Genomic DNA, 23,604 nt, shown 5'->3' on the forward strand with positions numbered 1-23,604 from the left:
GAGTACCTTGTGACGGGGTTCCTATGGTGATGGATGTAGAGTGCCATCTGGAGGTTCACTGGTGAGAGTACCTTGTGATGGGGTTGTGGTGATAAGGTTCCACAAAACTCCTTCTTTGTATTGAGCTTTATTGAAATCAAAAACGTCCACGTAATCTAAAAGGAGATTAAGCAATCATTAGCAAACGGTCATATAAAACCCTATAGAAAGCAAGCCATTTAAAAGAGTGCTCGTTAGGCTTACCAGCTCGGATTGTCACAGAATACGGACAGTTCTCGCACGCATACCGAACTTCTTATATATCATTCCTTATCTCAGCCTCCAGGGAGGAACTGAAACAGGTCACATCCATTAATTTCATTACCCTCCAATAAAATTTCAGCAAAGTACGCGGGTATGTAATTCATACTACGGCAAATAAGGCACACAGGTACACGTACACATCATTCTTTAGCAGAGAATCCATCTACAATCCCAAACGAAGTGGCTTCCAACTCACTCGGCCAGCTCAAGTACGATAATCGACAGAACTGGTCTCAGACTCAACGAGGTTGGACTCAGCCGGACTAGGGGGATCTACCTCAGGTCTCGGGAACTCTGTACGGATCGGAACAACATTGGGACCCAGAGAAAGCACAACCGGTGATGACAACACAGGTGTGTTAAACGCATCCAGCCCCGCCCCTTGGCCCTCACTCGTACCAGGACATGAATCATCGCCACAAGGCGCTAAATGCTGAATCGATATGGTCATGGTGCGGCCGTCCGCCATCCGAACCTGAGCGTATTCCGGGTTCGCCTCCAGCACGTGTACCCGATCAACCAGCGGTTCGTATTTGCTACGACGGACCGTCCGCTTCAAGAAAGTGGGTCCGGGCTCAGAAAGCCAGCCAAGCAGGGATTGCCCACTAGAGCTACGCCTCTGGTAGCGGAACATCCGGTCGTGTGGCATTTAATTTGTGGTGGTGAATAGGAGGCGGCGGATGGCGTGCAAGGCTTCAAGCAGCACGGAACCCCACTGATTAGAGTTCAGGCCTCAAGTTTTCAAAGCCATTTCCATGGCTTTCCAGGCTATGCCATTAAATCTTTTGACTTGTCCATTCCCTTGCGGGTGATACAGCAGAGTATGGCTGGCAGCGATGCCTCGCTCTAGGAGGGAGGCCTTCACCTCCTGAGACATGAACGCAGCCCCCCTATCAGAATGCATGAAAGCCGGATATCCAAACAGTAAAAACAGCTGATGCAAGCAACGAATGACTGTGGCGGATGATATGTCAGTACATGAAAACGCAAATGGGAATGGTGAATACTCGTCTACGACCGTAAGCATATAGCGGTGCGGCCCCGACTGTGGCAAGGGTCCCTTAAAGTCAATGCTTAATTTCTCCCAAGGACGGCCAGCGAGAATCAAAGTTCCCATTGGCGGCTTGTAGAAACGCGGTTTAATTTCAGCACACACTGAACATGAAAGGCACAAGCGTCTGACGTCATCTACCGAGAAAGGCAAATTATGACAGCGAAGAAAATGCGCGAGACGCGTCATCCCAGGATGGCATAGAGATTCATGAATCATTCACAAATCCTCAGACGTCATGACCACACAGACGGGGCGAGACAAATCATCTGCCGCCAGATTATGACGACCTGGATGATAGACTATGTCAAAGCAATACTCAGCCAATTCGATTCGCCATCTCGATATCTTTTCATTCTTAATGCGTTGTGCATGCCGATGGTCGTACATAAATGCCACAGACTGCTGATCATTCACGAGTTGAAACTTCTTGCCCAATAGAAAATGACGCCATCACCTGATCGACTCGACGATAGCATATGCCTCCTTTTCAATCGCAGAGTGTTTACGTTCACTGTCGCTCAAGGTGCGCGAAAAGAACGCCACAGGCTCCCCCCCCCCCCCCCCCCCGGGTCAGTGTCGCAGTGATAGCACAATCAGAAGCGTCTGTTTAGACTAGGAAGGGTATTGTCTCGTCAATGGAGGTCACGCAGGCGCCTGCTATGTTCTCTTTCAACTGCTGGAATGCGGCATTGGCTCCCATCGTTAGAGGCAATGCCTTACAATCAACAAGAGGATGAATCTTTTCCGAGTAGCCTTGGACCCACCGAGAATAATGGGCGAATAGCCCCAAGTCATGATGCAGAGACTCACGATCACACGGAGCCGCCATCTCAAGTAAAGGGCGCAGTCTCTCGGCATCAGGTTTTATCTCGCCTCCCGTCACCGTGTACCCAAGAAGATCAACCGTCCGGGCCGAATATTTACATTTCTCCTTATTGAAAGTCAAATGGTACTGCTGGGCCACCCACAGGAATCTGTGCAAATTGGCATCATGATCTTCTTGATCATGGCCGCAAACCGTCACATTGTGAACGTACACCAAAATGTCCTTCAATTGCTCTTTAGCAATAATGTCAAAGATCCCCATTTGTTACTCCGAATGGTATGCGCAGGAATTGATAAAGCCTTTGGCCAGATTCGAACCCAGTATAGGGCCTGTCAGACTCATGTATAGGTATCTGATGGTACACACTTCTTAAATCCAAGGTACTGAACACGCGGTACTTAGCCACGTCACGTACCATGTCATCCAATTTGGGTAACGGATATGCGTCAGGCTGTGTGAATCTATTAATATTCAGTGAATAATCCACGACCATGCACTTCCTGTGATTAGCCATATGCACCACGAGCACCTGGGCCCTCCACGGAGAACTACTAGGCTCTATAATGCTCTCCCGTAGCAACCGTTTAGTCATCAGCGATGAACTGAGTGTCGGCGTGGGTGTACCGCCTAGACTTTATGGTCTGGGGTCTACAATCGGCAGTTAAACTAGGGAAGAGAGCAGGGGGCTCGACAGCCATCTCGGCCAGACCGCAAACATAAAGGGTATTCTCCCCGGCTCCGAACTGCATTTCCAATCGCTCATGTCTATGCAAAAAGTCATGTACCAGTAACACATCGGCACATAAGTTTGACATAATCATGGGTTTTACATCTGGATACACAATGTCGTTGACAACCACATTAACAATGCACATTCCCTTCGTGCATGTCCACAGGCCTGAGGATGCCATGTAGATTCGCTTCGTAGCAGGGCCGACTGTCCATCCGTGTTGTTTGACCAGCGCTTGACAGACATAACTTGCGCTACTTCCCGTATCAATCAGCGCGTCGGCTGCCTTCCCTTCGACGAGTACCGGTAGTACGGCACTGGAAGGGCTCTGAGACAAGCCCGGGGCTCCGGAGCGGGCTTCCTGCGAGGTATTAAATCCCGTGAGGGTAGTATGTCGTGTCTTCATCGAGCGACAAACCTTCGCAAAGTGCCTTTTCGTCCCGCAAGTATGACAAATCGCATCCTTGGCAGGACAAAGACCCCAGGTGTGCCGTCTGTTCCCGCAAAAATAACACTTTGCATTCTTGGGAGGAGAGATCGCAGCGGCTGTACCCTGGGCTTCTTCTTTGGGTGCCGGCCAAGCATCGGTTGCTCCTAGAGCCGTTGCGGCGCCCGCAAGGGGTTGCTCGGCATTAGAGGGTATCTCCATGTAAGCTTCAGCGGTAGCTCCTGCTGTTATGTAAGGCTGTCCGTAAGCCTGGGAGCAAGTTTGCGCGAGCTGTAAGACTCGAGCTTGATCGTAAGCATCTTGGAGCGTCATAGCTGTTTTCTCCAGTAATCTTAGCTGTATTGCTGGGGACACAGGTCCATTTACGAAGGCGTCTCGCATCAAATCATCTGCTATCTCAGCGGCTGTTCGAGCCTCTGTCATGCAGTCCTTCCCGAGTTTCCTCAATTATTGAAGATAACGTTCGAGAGGCACCGATGGATCTTGGCTCCGCGTGGAGAGCATATGTCTGGCGTACAGAGCACTACGAGGCTTTACGTAGATTTCTTGTAAGGCGTCCACAGCAGCCTCATAAGTTTTACAATGTGAAATGTAGTCGAAAACGGTGTCGGGTTACTATGGCGGTGGATGTGGAGTGCCATCTAGCTGGTCGCTGGTGAGAGTACCTTGGGACAGGGTTGTGGTGATTGATGTGGAGGGCCATCTAGTTGTTCGCTGGTTCGAGTACCTTGGGGTGGGGTTACTATGGTGATGGATGTGGAGAGTGCCATCTAGCTGTTTGCTGGTGAGAGTACCTTGGGACAGGGTTGTGGTGATTGATGTGGAGGGCCATCTAGCTGTTCACTGGTGAGAGTACCTTGGGACAGGGTTACTATGGTGATGGATGTGGAGTGCCATCTAGCTGTTCACTGGTGAGAGTACCTTGGGACAGGGTTACTATGGTGACTTTTTTTTTTTTTTTTTTTTTTTTTGTATACAAGATCGAGGCTCGTGAAAGAGCTAACATTAATCACACAAAAAGACAAACCGACACACAAAACACAAAAAACAAGGGGAGCGGCAGGCAAGATGGGGAGAGAGGGGGAAGGACACAAACACAACATTTGAGAGCAGGGACATCGGGAGGACTTGGGGGGAGGTGGGAGAGGAATAAAACATGAACACTGCAAGGACTCTGGGGTGAATTACCGGGGGTAGAAAAGATCAAGGTTTTCGATGGGGGAAGATAAGAGATGGTGGTGAACAGCTGTTTTAAAGACCTGGAGGGAGGAGTGGGATTGAAGGGAGTGGGGGAGTTTGTTCCAGAGGCGGGAGAAAAGGGGAATGAAAGAGTGAAGGTGAGCAGAGAGCCTAGACTTTGGCAGTTTAACCATAAGAGGGTTGCAGGCAGATCTTGTGCGACCTGAAGGAATATTGGGGGGACAGAGCACAGAGAGAGCTGGGGGAGCAAGGCCGGAGAGGAGTCGGTAGAAGACAGAAAGACCACCAACCTGCCTGCGGTGAGTGAGTGAAAGGCCCTCGGAGTTGACTACATCGCAGGAGATTCCAATGATTCTGAAAGCTTTGGCCTCAACAGCGTGAAGCCGAGCAAGGTGTGAGGCAGGAGCACCAGCCCAGAGGGGGGAACAGTATTCCATTGAGCTGCGGATGAAAGCCTTGTATGTGGTGAGGAGCTCAGGTGTGCCAAGGAAGGACTTCACACGACGGAGGATGCCCAGTTGGCGACTGGCTTTGGAGGCCAGCTTGGAAATGTGGTTTTCCCAAGAAAGATCATGGCAGATAGTGAGACCCAAAAGCTTGAGCGACAGAACTTCTTGGAGAGGATTGTTGAGAAAGTAGATGGGAGGGTTGTCCAGTCGGTCCTTTCGGAGAGACATTGTAAGAGTGTGAGATTTGTCAGGATTGAAAGACATGTTCCACTTGTTTGACCAGTCTGTGATTTTGTCCAGGTCTGCAGAGAGTGAGGAGGCTGCAGACTGCCGATCTGAGGGATGAGGAATGGAGCGGCAGATAGTGGAGTCATCAGCAAAGAGATAGAGAGGATTTTCCAGAGAGTCGGAGAGGTCATTGATGAAGACCAGAAATAGCACAGGGCCCAGAACACTACCTTGGGGAACTCCAGCCAGAACAGGAAGGGAAGATGAGAGAAATCCATTCAGGGCCACACGTTGCCTACGACCAGAGAGGAAATCCGCAAGCCATGAGTGGAGATTTCCCTGAATACCATAGGAGGTGAGTTTGGTGAGCAGAGCTGGGTGCCAGACCGTATCGAAGGCACGTGATATGTCAAGTGAGACAGCTCTGATTTCCTGTTTGGCATTGAGGACCTCCATCCATTGTTGAGACAGCAGAAGCAACATGTCCAGAGTAGAATGACCTGGTCTGAATCCAAATTGATGATCAGAGATCAAGCCATTGGAGAAGAGGAAGGATTTGATATCTGAAGCAATGATGGATTCCATGACTTTGCTGATAATTGGGAGCAGGCTGATTGGTCTGTAGTTGCAAGGATCTGTTTTTGCACCTTTTTGTGTAAAGCGGTAATGTTTGCTGATTTCCAAGATGCTGGCAGATGACCTTTAGCAAAAGAGAGGGTGAAAAGAACAGAGAGAGGGTGAGATAGAGCGGCAGAGCAGGATTTTAGGACCCGAGGGCTGATGCCATCTGGTCCAGTTGCAGAATCAGAGTCGAGGTCAGACAAAAACTCCTCCACCTTGTCAGGAGAGAAGGACACAGAGTCCAGGAGCAGTTGGGTTCGACTGGGAAAGGTGGGAACAGAGAGAGATGGGGTTGGGACACAAGATTTTGAGGCAAACACAGAGTTGAGGCATTCGGCTTTGTCACGTGCGGTGTCAACTGTGTAGCCATTTGAGGTAAGGGAGGGGATGGAGGGGAAACAAACACCAGAAACGGATTTGACCAGACGCCACCAGGATTTGGAGGAAGGAGACAGGTTTGAGAGTTCAATCTTGAGTGAGGAGAGATAGTGCTTCCTGGCACTCCTGAGGGTAGAAACACACTTGTTTCGAGCTTGGTGGAAGGAACTGAGATTGCCTTCAGTTGGATTTGCCTTCCAAGACGCAAAGGCAAGTTGTTTCAGGGCAACTGCCTCACCACAAGATTCGGTGTACCATGGACGGGAGGAAGGGTAAGACAACTGAAGACGAGATGGGATAAATCTGTGCATGAGAGAGATCAGTTTGCTTTGGAAGAATTCCCAGGAAGAATTGATGTCAGAGGCATTAGAGATGGGAGACCAGTCCAGTTGATTGATGGCTGCTTGCAGACCGTGCCAGTCGGCCTGAGTGAAATGCCAGACTCGTCGGCGCTGAGGAGGCTCTCTGAGAATGGCCAGTGAGATGTCCACTTTAACAAGCACATGATCAGAATGATCAGAAGTGATGGATGTGGAGTGCCATCTGGCGGTTCGCTGGTGACAGTACCTAGGGACGGGGTGACTAAAATGACAGCACAATGATTATATTAATGTAAAGTGTGATTTAAAAATCGGTCACCGGTCCCTGTCTGATGTTTGGCTCTGGGAACCTTGGCCGTGACTTTTAGCCTCTGACCTGAACCCGTTGTCTCCTGCCCTGTCTGTCCCACAGGACTTGCCATCCGCATTTGGCCGAACGAGGGCGACTACGAGATTGGATTGGGTGAAGATGCTCTTCTTACATGTCAAGGTCTGTGTTCTGGGTCGCGTCCTATTGGTGAATGACGTTTACCTTTCTAATAGTCAATCTGGAAAACTTATGATCAGGGGATAAGGGCTACCTTTCACACCACAGGTGAGATATCACAACATGACTTTTACGTTTTTAATGCTCTCGTTGTCTGTGTGCACGTCTTTCCACAGCAACTAGGGGTGAAAGCGCCCAATGGTATCGACACGGGAACCAGCTGTCTGGCACGATGGAAGTCAAACCTGGCTTTTTGTCCCTCAGACTTGTAAATGTCTCCAAGGCACATGGCGGCGTTTACGAATGTCGGACAACGGACAAGGAGAAATCAAGCATCCATATCCACATCCGCCGTAAGAGACGCGTGCTCTCGCATGGTTATCCACAGGAGGTTCTAAAAGATCAAAATAATTGGTATTGGAGGGACAACAGAAGAGTGAAGGTACAAATGTGCTGATGGGCACAAAGGCCTATGCAAGAAAGGATTTTGAAAATTACAATCGCTCCGGCTAATGGATGGCTCAGAACAGGTTACAGAACTGGGAAGTTACAGTGGGGAGGGGAGGGAGATCAGTAGAGGAGGAGGAGGAGGAGGAGGAAGGAGTGAGGGTTGGGGGTTAGGGTGCATTGTGATACTTGAACCTGAACTCCAAATAGTCAAGGAGGTACCTTGATCCATTACCCCCAAACCCTAACTTTGGTATGGTGGTACCTCGGTTCAATAAACCCTGTCCCCAAATAGGCATAGTGGGGACGCCATCATCGGCCCTCACCTCCTGTTCCGTCGAGAATTTCCGTAGACCCAAAGAATATGGTAGCAAAATGGGTATTGTTCCAATATCCTAGGCCCCGTTTCTATAACCGTATAGGCCCGGTTCCGATTTTAAGGGGTCTAAGGTTCCCACTAAAATAACACATTTACCCGTTTCCTTGTATTTGAGTCGATAGAGATCGGATTTGGTACAAAAGGTACTTTCAAACAACATTGTCGATTGTATGGGGAGTGGGGACAAATATTTTGGAATAGTGTCGTTTTTGGTGTTATGCAGGGGTCAAAGGTCAATATTGGACATAAAAGTAAAGTTTCTGGCCGACCAAGTCTCTGTATTTGAACCAAACCAGGCAAGACCTTTTGTATACAAGGTCGAGACCCATGGAAGAGCAAGAACACTGAACAGATCAGGACACAACAGAACAAAAGAAACAGTAGAAAGAGAGGAGGAAGGGGGGACCAACAGCAGGGTCGAGGGACAAAATAGAGGGAGACAGACACACAATGGGGGGGGGGGGGGGGCAGGAAAGGACACATGGGGTGGACAAGATGGATACAGAAGGAAACTCTCAGGATGGAAAACCTGGAAGTTTGAAAGGATGTGGGATTGGGGCGGGGGAGGAGGGGGGGGGGAGAAAATGTCATGGTTTTGGATGGGGAATGGTTGTGAACTGCTGTCTTGAAGACCTGGAGGGAAGAATGAGATCGAAAAAGGATGTGAAAGTTCGTTCTACAGGTGAGAAAAAAGCGGGACGAATGAGTGGAGGTGAGCAATGATCCTGGATTTAGGTAACTTCACCAGAAGAGGCTTGATGGTGGACCGTGTGTACCCTGGAGAAAGCTGGGGGGAACAAAGCACCCAAAGAGCAGAGGGTGATAGACCAGAAAAGAGGAAGAAAAAGACAGAGGATGGTGGATCCATCCATCCACCGACCTGACTGCGATGATGAAGTGATAAACCCATAGACCCAGTTTCATCGTGGGAGATTCCAATGATATTGAAGGTCTTGGTTTCCACGGCGTCAAGCTGAGCAAGATGTGAGGTAGGGGAGCCAGTCCTGAGGGGAGAGCAGAACTCCACCAAGCTGCGGATGAAGGCCTTGTAGGTGGATACGAGTTCAGGTGTGCCAATGATAGACCTTGTATGATGGAGGATTCCCAGTCGGCGGCTGGCTTTGGAGGCCAACTCTGAAATGTGGTTTGCCAAAGAAAGGCCATGGCTGATAGCGAGACCCTGGAGTTTGAATGACTGAACTTCCTCAAGAGAATTGTTAAGAAAATAGGTGGGAGGGTTTGCCAGATTGTCCTTTTGGAGTGAGATTGTGGGATTTGTCAGGATTGAAAGACATGTTCCAAGTGTTTGACCAGCTTGGGATTCTATCAAGGTTTGAAGAGTGGGAAGAGGCTGCCACCTGTCTGAAGGATGAGAGGTGTCACAGCAGAGGGTGGTGTCATCAGCAAATATATAAATGGGATTTTCCATGGAAGTCAGAGAGATCATTGATGAAGATGAGGAATAGGATTGGGCCCAGAACACTCTAGCCTTGACAGGGCGAGGAGATGACACTTTGCACAAACAATACCTTCCCACGTCCCCTCCAGACGAAAGCAGGTAGACCTTTGTATGGTGCTTTAATTCCGCAATTTGGGAAACTTTTATGTGCTCACCTGTAGGTGATGATGCACCTTGGGGAGGGGGGGGGGGCGGTTTGCAGAAGCCTTTTTGTAAACTAGATCATGTTCACCTATTTATGCTCTTCTCTGACCTTTGACCTATTTCCGTTCGTTAGCAAACTTTAATTATGTGCTGAAAATCCCATTGGTGCAGGTGTTGAACATCAATATGGTAGCAAATGGGATCACAAGGTGGGAGACCAAAGAAAACATTACCTATACCATTGGTCCAGACTCCAGATGAGGCGATTATTGCCTGTCCCGTTAACAATGGATGGCTCAGAACAGGTACAGAACTGGGAAGTTACAATGGGGAGGGGAGGTCAGAACAGGTACAGAACTGGGAAGTTACAGTGGGGAGGGGAGGTCAGAACAGGTACAGAACTGGGAAGTTACAGTGGGGAGGGGATTCCTGCCCTGGCTATGTACACGTCCTAAATAGGTCTACAATATTAGCATACAAAAGGTCCACTATGATTGGACGAATGTGCTCCCACAACACCTTCCAATGTCGATCGGGCACATGGACCTTCCAAAGGTAATATAATATCCCTCTTGAGTAGTTTAATTACGAGTATCGACCAAAGTCCAAATTTGAAGTACTCGGAGATACCGACGGAACAGGTATCCTATGTTTTTATGATCTCTGAACACAGACGTTCACACTCACCAACAGGTGCACTAAATGACATAGGAATGAACCACCTTTAGAGGCCATTTTCCCCACAGAGCAGGGGTTGGCCCTTTTCGGGCACCGTGGTCCCTTTTTTGGAGCAATGTTTTATGGCCGGATGCCCTTCCTGCCGCCAACCCTGTTAGTTTGCAACACACAGGGAATTACCAGTGACCAGGTACTCAATTTGCGGACCTCGGAAGGATGACAGACTGAGTCAACCCCCCTGGCGTTGACTCAGCGATTGACCTGGATTCGAACCCAGGATCCTAGGATCCCAAGCCGGCACCCAAACCGCTAAGCCAACACCAGGATAAATGACATAGGAATGGACTTCAATAAAATGGGAAGCAAAGGTAATAAATCCACTCGCATCGGTAATGCATCTAAGAAAACGCAGGTACTACGAATGCACCTGGATTGATCTATGTCGTCCGTGCGTGTCTTCTTCTTTACAGAAAAAGTCAAAATCGTCTTCGCTCCTTCGGTACAGCATTTCTTCCAAGGCTCAGACGCCAAGCTTGTCTGCAAGGCAGTTGGCAACCCTCCACCGTCTGTCTCCTGGTATCTCGATAACAAAGCCATCCGTAACACTGGTACGTCCATCTCATCGTCGTGTCTCGGTTTGTCCACGTCCAGTTTCATTCATTCAGTTTGGCCTCTACTGCACAGCAGAAAATTTATGAATGAAATGTTTTCATTTTTTTTGGGGGGGGGGGGGGGTGGTTTGTATACAAGATCGAGGCTCGTGAAAGAGCTAATATTAATCACAAAACAAACAAAAACAGACAAATAAAACAAGATAAAGGGAGCGGGAGACAAGATGGGGAGAGAGGGGGAAGGACACAAGCACAACATTTGAGAGCAGGGACATCGGGAGATCTGTGGGAGGGAGAGGGCTTGGGGCAGGGCATGGGAGGGGGGGGGGGTAGGAAGGTATAAAACACATGGACACTGCAAGAACTTCCAGGAAAGAAGTCGGTATTTCAAAAAAGTGTATCTGGGGTGAATTAACGGGGGTAGAAAAGATCAAGGTTTTGGATTGTCCTGAGGTTGTGAAGTTGCCCTGAGGTTCAGCTGAACCACGTGTCTATTTTCTCATTCTGCTCTTGTAATCGAGTGCACCTGTCTGTCAGGTTCCTGTCTGTGAGTATTTTGGGTTTACTTTGTCTTTTGTATTTCTCTTCATCATTCTGACTTTTCCCGTTGGAGGCTTTTTTTTCCTAGTTGCCATTTCCATTTTCCTAGAGGTTCCTAGTTGCCATCTTTTGTAAATGCCTTTTTAACTCATTACCTCCGTCCACCACCGAAGGTGGACGGAGGTAATATTTTTGCCGCTTTCTGTCTGTCTGTTTGTCTGTCTGTGAGCAGGACATCTCAAAAAGTATGCAGATCAGGCCTACAAACGGGATGAAAAACCTAACCTGTTCAGCCTGGCGGAGGTGTGCGCTATACCGAGTGTCGTTCTAGTTTTTGTCTCGTTTCTGTCTGCCAGCCCGAGTATCAATGGATGAAGACAAGTGTTTGCGCGTGCGTTCCGTCGCGCTGTCTGATGCCGGCATTTACCGTTGTGAGGCCATGCAAATAGACAAGGGGGAGCTGGCAATCGCAAGCATTCAGCTGTCTGTCATTGGTGAGTTCATATGTATTATCGTGTCCGTCTATTTCTTTTATTTACTTATGTCCGTCGGCATTGATTGCCATGCATAATGTGTCCGAAGTTTTATCCCCACTGACATTCATGCATATTTTCAAGTCAGGGGGTCTCGCTGATGCAGCTTACTGTACTATACCCATTTCCCCTCACCTGAAGTCCTCCACCTGGCCTCGTCTGTAGACAGGAGGTTTTGCACGTTGACCTTCTTACCCTATGCTGCTTTAAAATTGATGCTCAGTGCACATACTACGTACGACTTAACTCTGACATGGCCCTAATACAGGTGTAAATCTAACCTACTCGATCGAGCACACAGTCCATATTATTGTTAACACATTGTAGGTATGGACTCCATGCCTACCTCCAATCCTTCCATGTAACAATCTTTTGTTACATCCACCACAGAAGGATACAAAATTATTTGTTTTTGGTGAAGATCTTGATCCAGATCCGGATCAGAGAATTTTAAAAATTGTTTCTTCACCATTGAGTGATCGGGCCAAAAACGATACGTAGCACGATATTTGAAAAAGTTGTGTACGAGTTATACCAAAACTCAGTGGACCATGGATGAGTTGGTTCGGTGACGAGACCAATCCGATTAACTTTTGGTTCAGGTCCAGATCCAAATCCGACCCATCAGTGGGATTGAAAAAGAAAACATAAACATAAACTAAAAAAGAAAACATAAACAGCTCACGTAGCGGAGGTGTGCGCTCTACCCAGTGGTATTCTAGTTTTGATGCTCTCATGCCCTACTCTACCACGTTCCTCTCCTTCATAACCACATGTCCGGTACATGCATCTAAAGTTGTTCTCCTACTCTTCTCTTTATAAGGTGTGAGGTCCGATGGTACCAAGCTTCTGCCCTGTCTTGATCTCAATACTCCCCCACTCAACACTGCCCTCAGCCAACTCTCTCCACCCTCCAACCACCTCCACCTTACTGAAATCCCTCTCCACACAATCCTCCCATCTCAACTGCAGTCTACCTCTTTTCCTCCGACCTTGTTCCCTCAACCTATCCGCTCTCTTTTCCATTATCTCTTCCCCCATCCGCTCTAAATGGCCAGCCCATCTCAGCCGGTATTTCACCAATCTCCCCATCAAGCTCATCTGCACACATTCTCCTCTCTCAGTTCATCCATTCTCCTTCTATCCACCCTCTTCACTCCCGCAATCCTCCTGACCCAGTTGTTCTCACAAACCTGCAGCCTCTGTTCATGTCTCTCTGTCAGGGCCACCGTCTCCAGACCATAAAGGTAGGCCGGCGTTACACACGACCTCAGAACCTTCCCTTTCAATCTCCTTGAAATCATTGTGTCTGCCATTACACCCTCCACCCTCCTCCACACATTCACACCCACCTGAATCTTCCTCCGCACTTCTGCCTCTGAATTACCATCCCCAGTCACTGTTCCCCCCCAGATACTCAAACCTATTTCCTTGTCTGTTCTCCTTCACCTCTAACCTGATATTAATTTATTTTCTCTGCTGCCCGACCCACATCACCTCCATCTTCTCAATGCTCATTTTCAGCCCATGTTTTTCAAATGCCTTCTTCTACTCTCCCAGTACTTCCTGCATCTCCCGTCCTCTCTTCACCACAACAGCCAGATCGTCCGCATACAATATCCTCCCCAGAATATCTTTCATGTTTACCTTCCTGCTTACCAGCTCCATCACCATGATAAACAGGAGTGCGCTGAGAGCACTTCCCTGCCTCAAACCGATGTTCATACTGAACTCCTCTGACATTCCAGGACCAACCAAGACTCTTCCCTTCGTTCCCTTTTACATCCCTTCACCAACCTAACTTCTGCCTCCATTACTCCCACCCATCTCAGAATCGTCATCACCATCTCTCTCAGGACAGTGTCGTAGGCCTTCTCCAGGTTCACAAATCCCAATCCCATTTCAATTTGCACCTCCAACCTCTTCTCCACCAGCTGTCTCAGCACGAACATCCCATCTGTTGTTCCCCTACCCTTTCTAACTCCCGATGCTCTTCTCCGATCTCCATCTCCACACTCTTCCTTATCCTCCCATCCAGAACCCTCTCCAGCACCTTGATGACATGACTAAGGAGTGTAATGCCTCGTACTTCCCGGATCTTGAACATTCCCCTTCCCCTTCCATATCGTCACAATTAACACTGTCCTCCACTCTTCCGGAATTGACCCATCTCTCATAATACGCATCATTCATCATCATCTTATAACGTCTGTTTATAAATTGAAGAATTCTTCCCTTTTGTGGAAGAGCCATCCTGAATCAATCTTAAATCTTCATCTGTTCAATCCCACTCTTCCTTTAGGGATTTCAGCAGGTGGTGCACCACCGCCTCGTGTCACTCCCCATTCTTACCTACAATCTTTTCTATCCCCATTAACAGGCCTACCTATATACCCCAACAGTCTGACATGCATATTTTCTCTCCTTCCCCTCCCTCATTCCCCCACTTGTTGTGTACACCTGTTGCCTACCTGTAAATTCGTTACCTTTTAACCCCATGTCGACTCACAGAGCCTCAATCTTGTACATAAAAAGTACATTTTTCAAACATCTCAGGCACATGCAAGTTAGGGTTTCCATTATGGCTGCTTTGTGTTATTTAAGACGTGACCTGCAACCTGTATAAACATGACCTGTAAAAACATGTATCATTGTAATCAGCATCGAGAGGACTTCGTTCAACCAACCACATGAGCAGATTCTGCACATGAACAAAATTTCGATAACTTATGACGTCATTGATTGTTGCTCCTGATCCAGGTGAGCTTCAGGACCCGTGGTCCTATTATGATGTCATCTCATCTCGATTCTCAAAGAGATGAACTTTTTAAAATGGGTTGTGATGTCCGGATGACTGTCCGTCCATCCGTCCGATCATCCAACCGTTAACTTTTTTCTCTTTTTGCTACTCCTCCCTTTTCACCTGGCTGATTTTTCTGAAACATGACACCTGCCTCTGAATTACCAGAGGTGGGAATACAAGTGGGAATACAAGTGGGAATACAAGTGGGAATACAAGACAGTATCCAGCACAATCATCCAGGCTTTGATTTTCCGTTTTCGGATCATGGGGGCTCCCAGGGGGTGTTACCCTCTAAACTTCGGATCCCTACTGATCCCTTATTTACTAACCGATTGCTCTGAAACCCAATACGGCTCTGCTACTCGATGGACTTCAGGATCGCTCGGTCTTACATTTTCCGATTTCGTATCGGGGGGGGGGGGGATGTTAAGGGGGGGTGGTCCCCCCAAATCAGCAGTCTGAACTACAACCTCAAAAGATGCCATCAGCCCACTCGGGGCTATTTATTTATTCTCTTTTTCCTTCTCCAGCGCAATACTTCATCTGTGTGTTTATTAATTTTTAAATCTCATGGTCAGGTAAGGTTCATGTCATTGATTTTTTTTATTTTTTATTTTTTCTGTATACAAGATCGAGGCTCGTGTAAGAGCTAACATCAATCACATAAAAAGCAAACGGACACACAAAACATGATAAAGGGAGCGGGAGACAAGATGGGGAGAGAGAGGGAATCACACAAGTACAACAGCAGAGAGCAGGGACATCCGGAGATCTGTGGGAGGGTGGGGGAGGCATGGGAGGGGGGGGGGGGGAGGTATAAAACACATGGACACAGCTAGGACTTCCAGGAATGAAGTCGGTATTTCAAAAAAAGTGGATTTGGGGTGAATTAACGGGGGTAGAAAAGATCAAGGTTTTGGATGGGGAAAGATAAGAGATGGTGGTGAACAGCTGTTTTATAAACCTGGAGGGAGGAGTGGGATTAAAGAGAGTGAGGGAGTTTGTTCCAGAGGCGGGAAAAAAGAGGAATTAAAGAGTGAAGGTGAACAGAGAGTCTTGATTTGGCTTGATTTGCTGATTTGCTTGATTTGCTTCACTAGCAACGGTACCCGCCCTATGGGCGGGGCTTCAATTGTGAGGCCCAAATGAAAAGGAAAAATATCAGAAATTGAAGGTTTTTTTTTTTTTTTTTACGATTTATATAAACATCCGTTAAATCATATGACACGCAAATCATCAAAATCTAAAGAGTATTTATAGAATTTCAATAAAAGCCACATCACTGTTCATATCGGTAAATATTATTCCATCGTGATTGGAAAAATTGGAAAATTGGGGGAAAATTTGGAAAAGAAAATATAGCCATTTTACTCCAGGGGGTCCCAGGATTATCCACTCAAAATTTCGTTGCGATTGGTTCAGCCGTTTTTGCGGTACCTGGGAACAGACAGACAGACAGACAGACAGACATTTGGTGAATTATAGTAAGATTCTGCTGGGGCTTGAGGCTACTCTGCATCATATGGGGGCAGTAACATAGTAGGGGATGATGAGAAATGTTCAATGTTGTGGTTGTCAGGAAAGAAATGTAGTATCCCTCTAAGAAACTGGGAAGCAAAAGCTCAAGAGATCTCTTTGTAGAGATCCACCGTTGATGAGGCCGTCACACCAATCGAGAGTTGACAAATGCTAACGATTGAAGTGAATGGAAAAGTAAGAAAAACAAAAAAGGTGCTACACTACCTATGATGTCCCTCTTCCTGTTCAATCATCCTCATCCCAACAGTGCCCCCGGAAGTGTCAGTGCATCCTGCATTTCTGAATGTTACGGAGGGTGAGAAGGCAGAATTTTATTGCTCAATAATCAAAGGATTACCAATTCCATCTTTGGTATGGGAGAGGTGAGTAAGAACTTGGAGGTTCAGAGGTCTAAGTATGACTTACAAGATTTAAAAAACAAAACGTTTATTGGTGCCAGAAGTGGGATTTGATGTACGAGTAGGAGACCAATGGATTTTGATGATGAATGTTCCGGGTTCTGTTGCCATTTTTTTTATTTATTCTGGTTCACATTACCTTGTGTACCTGTATTGTAACAGATTGTGTTGTCTACAGACAGGAAGTCGAGTTACACAGAGGTGCAGCACTCTTCCTGGCTTCAGCGACTGTCAAAGACGAGGGTCTTCTTACCTGTCGGGCAAAAAATAAAGGGGGTTCTCACATGGCAACTGTGGATTTCAGAGTTTTCGGTGAGACTTCACATTATATAAATAGAATTTGCATCTGGACCTTAACCAAAATCTAAGCAGTTTGTTCCCTGTCAATAACCCAACTCCTCCACTAAGATTGGTCATAACCCACCCACAACTTTTTTGATATATCGTGTTATACTGTACAGGGCCTTTCAGAAAGTATTCACACCCTTTGACTTTTTCACATTTTGTTGTTTCAGCCCGAATTTCAAATGGATTAAATTTAGTTTTTCTTTTTGTCACAGATCTACACATAATACCCCATAATATGTGATTTTTTTTTTCAAAGTAGAAAAATAAATTTTTACAAATAATTAATAATGAAAAGCTGAAATGTCTTGAGTAAATAGTATTCAACCCCTTTACTATGACACTCCACATTGAGCTCAGGTGCATCCAATTTCCCTTTATCATTCTTGAGATGTCTCCTCCACAACTTGATTGGAGTCCACCTGTGGCCAACTCATTTGTTTGGATATGATTTAGAAAGAAACACACCTTTCTATATAAGGTCCGATAGTTGTCAATGCATGTCAGAGCAGAAACTCCACCATGAAGTTCAAGGAACTGTCCGTAGAACTCCAATATAGAATTGTGAGGAGGAATAGATCTGGGGAAGGGTATAAAACAATTTCTAAAGTGTTGAAAGTTCGCAAGGACACAATGAGCTCCATCAATAGGAAATGGAAAGAATATGGCATGACCCAGACTCTTCCTAGAGGTGGCACTCCGACCAAACTGAGCAACCGGGCAAGAATGACCTTGGTCAGGGAGGTGACCAAGAACCCAGTGACCACTCCGACAGAACTACAGAGTTCCTTGGCTGAGATGGGAGAACCTGCCGGAAGGTCAACAGTCTCTGCAGCACTTCACAAATCTCGGCTTTATGGGAGTGGCCAGACGGAAGCCACTCCTGAGGGAAAGGCACATGACAGCACACCTGGAGTTTGCAAAAAGACATGTGAAACACTCTGAGAGGATGAGGTAAAAGATTCTGTGGTCTGACGAGACGAAAATTGAACTCTTTGGATGAACATTTCTTCACCCATCTAACACCATCCTTACAGTGAAGCATGATGGTGGCAGCATCATGCTATGGGGATGCTTTTCAGTGGTAGGGACAGGGAGACTTGTAAGGATAAAGGGAACAATGAACGAGGCCAAATACAGGCAAATCCTTGAGGGGAACCTGCTTCAGAGTGCAAAAGACCTTCGACTGTAGCGAAGATTTACATTCCAACAGAACAATGACCCCAAGCATACAGCCAAAGCAACACTGGAGGATAGCTTCAGAACAAGAATGTGAAAGTCCTCGAGTGGCCCAACCAAAGCCCAGACTTGAATCGCATTGAGAATCTGTGGAAAGACTTTGAAGATTGCTGTTCACCGACGCTCCCCATCCAACTTGACAGAGCTTTAGCAAATCTGAAGGAAGAATGGGAGAAACTCCCCAAATCCAGATGTGCAAAGCTGATAGACATACCCCAAAAAATTCGAAGCTGTAATCGCTACCAAAGGTGCTTCGATTATGCATTTACTCAGGGGGTTGAATACTTATGTACATTAGATATTTCTGTATTCATTTTTAATTATTTTGTAAAAACAAAACAAAAAAACCCCCACTTTAGAATGTGTAGATTCGTGACAAAAAATCTCAACTTAATCCATTTTAAATTCAGGCTGTAACAACAAAATGTGAAAAAGTCAAGGGGTGTGAATACTTTCTGAAGGCACTGCACATGCAGTACATACTTACATACATTATATATTATACATTATCCACCGATAAAAACTACAAAGGATAAAAAGTGTGGGCTTTGCATCTGCTTTGACGTTTCAGTGCTTTGACTATGAATGAATGAATGATCCTTTTAAGGCCATTTTCCCCGCTAGAGCGGGGGTTAGCCTTGCAGACCCCATGACAATCATGGTTCCCTGTTTGAGGCAATGTTTTTTTTATGGCCGGATGCCCTTCCTGACGCCAACCCTTGGTCACCTTTTACCATGCGCAGGGATACGGTGTACCTATTCTAAATCGGGGTACACACCAGGATCATTCATCCCAGAAAGCTGGTACTCAATTTGCGGACCTTGGAAGGATGACAGGCTGAGTCAACCCCTTGGCGTTAATTCAGCGATCGACCAGGATTCAAACTCAGGATCCTAGGATCCCAAGCCGGCACCCTAACCGCTAAGCCAACACCAGTGCTTTGATAAATATATTTCACTTTTTCAGTGGAATTACTGAAACATTCTCTGTAATCTCACTCTTCCTTGAGTCTGGATTTTGTCTACAAAAGTAAATATAACCAGTGGCAGACACAAATCATCATAACAATACAACATTCTCGCTAAGTTTGGCATTTCCTCGCCATGCTCTGATGAAATGTAATTAAATAATCCAATTTAAATCCCTGTTTTTCCCTTCCAACTCATTGCCCTGTGTTTGTTTTTCCAAGATCAAGTTTTTTTTAAATGTGGGAGAGAATTATGATTGTGTTTTGACTCGGTGGTAGTACAGTCATGTGTATGAGATTCTACTGGGATTAGGTGTGGGTCAGGTAAAGGGCAATGGGGGGGTGGTCGGTGGTGGGTGGAGACTGGAGAGGCTGGCAGTGGGTGGTGAGTGAGAAGGTGTAGTTAAATGCTACTGGGATTCAGCATGGGATGAGTAAAGGACAATGGGAGTGGTAGGTGAGGTGGGAGTGGTGTGAGGTGAGGTCGGAGGTGAGGTGGGAGTGGTGGGTGAAGAGGATGAGGAGGGGAGCGGTTGAATTAGAGGCCCTGAGAGGGAAAGCTTGAGCTCGATAACAGCTCTCTGGCCTTTTAAGCAATATCTCAGATGATGGGATAAGATCTCGAAGCAACCCACCCGAGTAGCAATTATCGAAGGAATTATGGGTACTTACTTGTTCTGTTTTCTTTCCTCATTATCGGAGACACTGAGCATTGGCTGTACATGTGCTCATCATGCAAGGGGCGTTCAAACTTCAAAAGCTTCTATAAACGAGATACTAACAACAGTTCAAGACAACATTATTAACTATATATACTTATATACAGTATATATGTATACTGTATATACCAGTTAGCAATTAATGTAAGTATTAAATGTTTTTGATTTCAGACATGGGCAGCCGGTTCGTGAATGACTTGGATTTAAAAAAAACGGCGAATGGCAAATGAACCAATAAACTCCACATTCCTGTGCCTCTTTCACTCAAACGTCAGGCATTGACGTCACGTTCTCTATAATTTCATTCCAAATCGCATCATTCATCATTCCAATCACAAATTAATATTGTAGTATTAATATATCAAAATATAATGATAAATCACGATTATATTGAGATATTATCAAACCAGAGAACTGTTATCATTTGTTCACTTCCGGTTTCGGGAGCAAACTCCGTGTCGATCCGCATTTCAAAATCATAATTATATTGAGGAATTTCTGCAACCTCCTACCTACCTTACGACACCTGCTGGAACCCCAAAACGTTCCACAGGTGTAATATTTCCTTTTAGTAAAATATGCAACTGTAATGGTTACTAAAAGCTGTTCCCCATCATGTGACCAGATCCTCAGCTCTGATTGGTGTGCATGTGTGGGGACACAGACAAACGCTGTTATACACGGCATTTCCATGCATGCGACGCCGTAATAAACAAATGTTGACGTGTTTTGGAATATTGTGAAATTCCCGTTTGTTAAACATTTTGAACGCCGTATGTGCATCGCTGTGAGACAAAAACATTGCAAAGTAACTTTGTCACGGGTGTTTTGTGACGGGTGAGTTTTGTGACGGGTGAGTTTTGTGATGGGTGAGTTTTGTGAAGGTGAGATTTGTTATGGGTGAGTTTTGTGACGGGTGAGTTTTGTGACGGGTGAGTTTTGTGACGAGTAAGTTTTGTTACGGGTGAGTTTTGTGATGGGGTGAGTTTCCTGACGGGTGAGTTTTGTGCCATGTGAAATTTGCGACGGGTGAGTTTTGTGACGGGTGAGTTTTGTGACGGGTGAGTTTAGTGGTGGGTGAGTTTTGTGACGGGTGAGTTTTGTGCCATGTGAAATTTGCGACGGGTGAGTTTTGTGACGGGTGAGTTTTGTGACGAGTAACTTTTGTTACGGGTGAGTTTTGTGATGAGGTGAGTTTCCTGACGGGTGAGTTTTGTGCCATGTGAAATTTGCGACGGGTGAGTTTTGTGACGGGTAGGTTTTGTTACGGGTGAGTTTTGTGATGGGGTGAGTTTCGTGACGGGTGAGTTTTGTGCAATGTGAAATTTGCGACGGGTGAGTTTTGTGACGGGTGAGTTTTGTGACGGGTGAGTTTAGTGGTGGGTGAGTTTTGTGACGGGGTGAGTTTTGTGACGGGGTGAGTTTTATGACGGGGTGAGTTTTGTGACGTGTGGGTTTTTGTGACGGGGTGAGTTTTGTGACGGGTGAGTTTTGTGACGGGGTGAGTTTTGTGACGGGTGAGTTTTCTGACGGGTGAGTTTTGTGACGGGTGAGTTTTGTGATGTATGAGATTTGTTAAGTGTGAGTTTTGTGACGTGCACCATTGATCATACATAACGCATGCACGAATGAACAATCAATATTTCCCCATTCATCCCTTTTTTTGAGGGGAAGTGATGGTAGTTGGTAGTCTGTGCTGGTTAAGTGAGAGTTAATCAATTGGTTGTGTTTTTATTGTATTTATTATCACCACCACCGAAGGTTGACTGAGGTTAGGCATTCACTCCTGTTTGTTTGTCTGTCTGTGAGCAGGTTAGCTCAAAAAGGTAGTAATTCCAGCACAGAACTAGCAGTCTGTGTTGGCAGCAAAAGAGAATGAAAACAACAAATATAATGGTTTGTGTTAACTATCACAGATCACAAAACCTGTTAATGTTAACCTGTTAATGTGTTAATGAAGGAGCTGCGCTCCAACGCGAGTCGAAAGAATTGACGCGACCAAAGACGGAATTCGTCCGAGTTGCTTTATTGAAACAAAACAGCTCAGGTATTCTGACCAAAAGCCCGTTTATCGGGCAGCAATATATATACACATTTATGTCGGGAAGTTTGCCCGGCAAAAGCTATACCGGGCATGCCCGGGTGTCAAGGGCGAGCCTTGGAAAGGCGAGTCTGGACCTGCCCGGGCGTGTTTGGCTGCGGCCTGGCAAGTCGAGGCTGGGCGTGCCCGGGCGCTCTGGACGAGCACTGGAAAGGCGAGAGCGGGCATGCCCGGACGCTCTGCGCGAGCCCTGGAAAGGCGATAGCGGGCATGCCCGGACGCTCTGGGCGAGCCCTGGAAAGGCGATAGCGGGCATGCCCGGACGCTCTGGGCGAGCCCTGGAAAGGCGATAGCGGGCATGCCCGGACGCTCTGGGCGAGCCCTGGAAAGGCGAGAGCGGGCATGCCCGGGAAAGACGAGACCGGGCGTGCCCGGGAGGTTCGGGCGTGCCCGGGAACAGTGAGTCCGGGCATGCCCGGGAGAGGCGCGTCTGGCCGTGTTCTGGCCGGTGCAAGGCGATTGTGTGCATCCAGCGGTAACCGCTACACACGCCCCTCCAGAATCGACCTGCACCGGCAGGGTCAATTTAAGGGGGGTCTGGATGACCCGGCCAAAGCGACCCCTGGAGGATCGTGGGGAGGGGTCCGACGTGGTGGTGGGTGGTCGAGCGGGGGGAACTGTGGACGGGGGGCGGCCTCGCCGCGGAGGAAGGGCCAACCATGGTGGTCGGTCGACGTCCATGTGCGCCGGTTTGAGGCGATCCACAGAGATCCGGTCCGACCGGCCGCCAACGTCGACGACAAAGGACTTGTCGCCCCATCGCAGGACCCGGAAGGGCCCGTCGTACGGCGGCCGGAGTGGCCCCCGGTGCGCGTCATGATGCACAAAGACATACTCCGCTGTGCGAAGCGCCGGGGGGACGTAGGACTTGGGGCCACCGTGGCGGGACGTTGGCACGGGGGCAAATCGTTGGGCGGCCTCCTGGAGGTCCGAGCGCTGGTGTGCGGCGGACCAGGGACTGGTAGCGTCGGGCACGAACTCGCCCGGGACGTGGAGCGGCTGGCCGTAGACGAGCTCGGCGGCGGACGCCCGGAGGTCCTCCTTGGGGGCCGTGCGGAGGCCCAAAAGGACCCACGGCAGCCGGTCGGTCCAACCGTCGTCCTGAAGGCCGGCCATGAGTGCGGCCTTCATGGAGCGGTGAAACCGCTCGCACAACCCGTTGGCTTGGGGGTGGTAGGCCGTGGTGCGGTGCAGCATGACCCCCAACGAGCGGGCGACCGCGCCCCAAAGTTCGGACGTGAACTGTGGGCCGCGGTCGGACGAGATGTCCGCCGGTGCGCCGAAGCGCGCGACCCAGGTGGCGATGAACGCCTGCGCCACGTCGGCGGTGGTGGTGGAGGTGAGGGGCACGGCCTCCGGCCACCTGGTGGTCCTGTCCACCATGGTGAGCAGGTGGGTGAACCCCCGCGATGGGGGCAGGGGACCCACCAGGTCCACATGGACGTGGTCGAAACGCCGTGCAGGCACGGTGAAAGGTGCCAGCGGGGCCTGGGTGTGGCGGTGGACCTTGGCCCGCTGGCAGGCTGTGCAGGCGTTGGCCCAGTCGCGGACGTTCCGTCGAAGGCCGTGCCAGACGAAACGCGCCGACACCAGCTTCTGAGAAGCTTTCCGGCCCGGGTGAGAAAGGCCGTGGATGGAGGCGAAGATGCGGCGCTGC

At 48.0% G+C, this 23,604-nt stretch overlaps 1 protein-coding gene across 2 annotated transcripts in view; it reads left to right on the forward strand.

Annotated features, from left to right (window-relative positions):
• LOC137421361 (neural cell adhesion molecule 2) overlaps positions 1-23,604 on the forward strand; it is a 150,563-nt gene that overhangs the window by 40,993 nt on the left and 85,966 nt on the right. For both annotated transcript variants that reach the window (XR_013622342.1, XM_068107345.2), the window contains exons 2-7: positions 6,970-7,047; positions 7,221-7,397; positions 10,622-10,759; positions 11,659-11,796; positions 16,425-16,539; positions 16,754-16,887. Coding sequence is in view for 1 of the 2 variants with exons in the window: in XM_068107345.2 (XP_067963446.2) it covers positions 6,970-7,047; positions 7,221-7,397; positions 10,622-10,759; positions 11,659-11,796; positions 16,425-16,539; positions 16,754-16,887 (780 nt within the window). In the remaining variant the exon portion in view is untranslated. The remainder of the gene's footprint in view (positions 1-6,969; positions 7,048-7,220; positions 7,398-10,621; positions 10,760-11,658; positions 11,797-16,424; positions 16,540-16,753; positions 16,888-23,604) is intronic.

This window comes from Myxine glutinosa, chromosome 2, assembly GCF_964187855.1.
Source record: "Myxine glutinosa chromosome 2, kmMyxGlut1.1, whole genome shotgun sequence".
Taxonomy (NCBI): Eukaryota; Metazoa; Chordata; class Myxini; order Myxiniformes; family Myxinidae; genus Myxine; species Myxine glutinosa.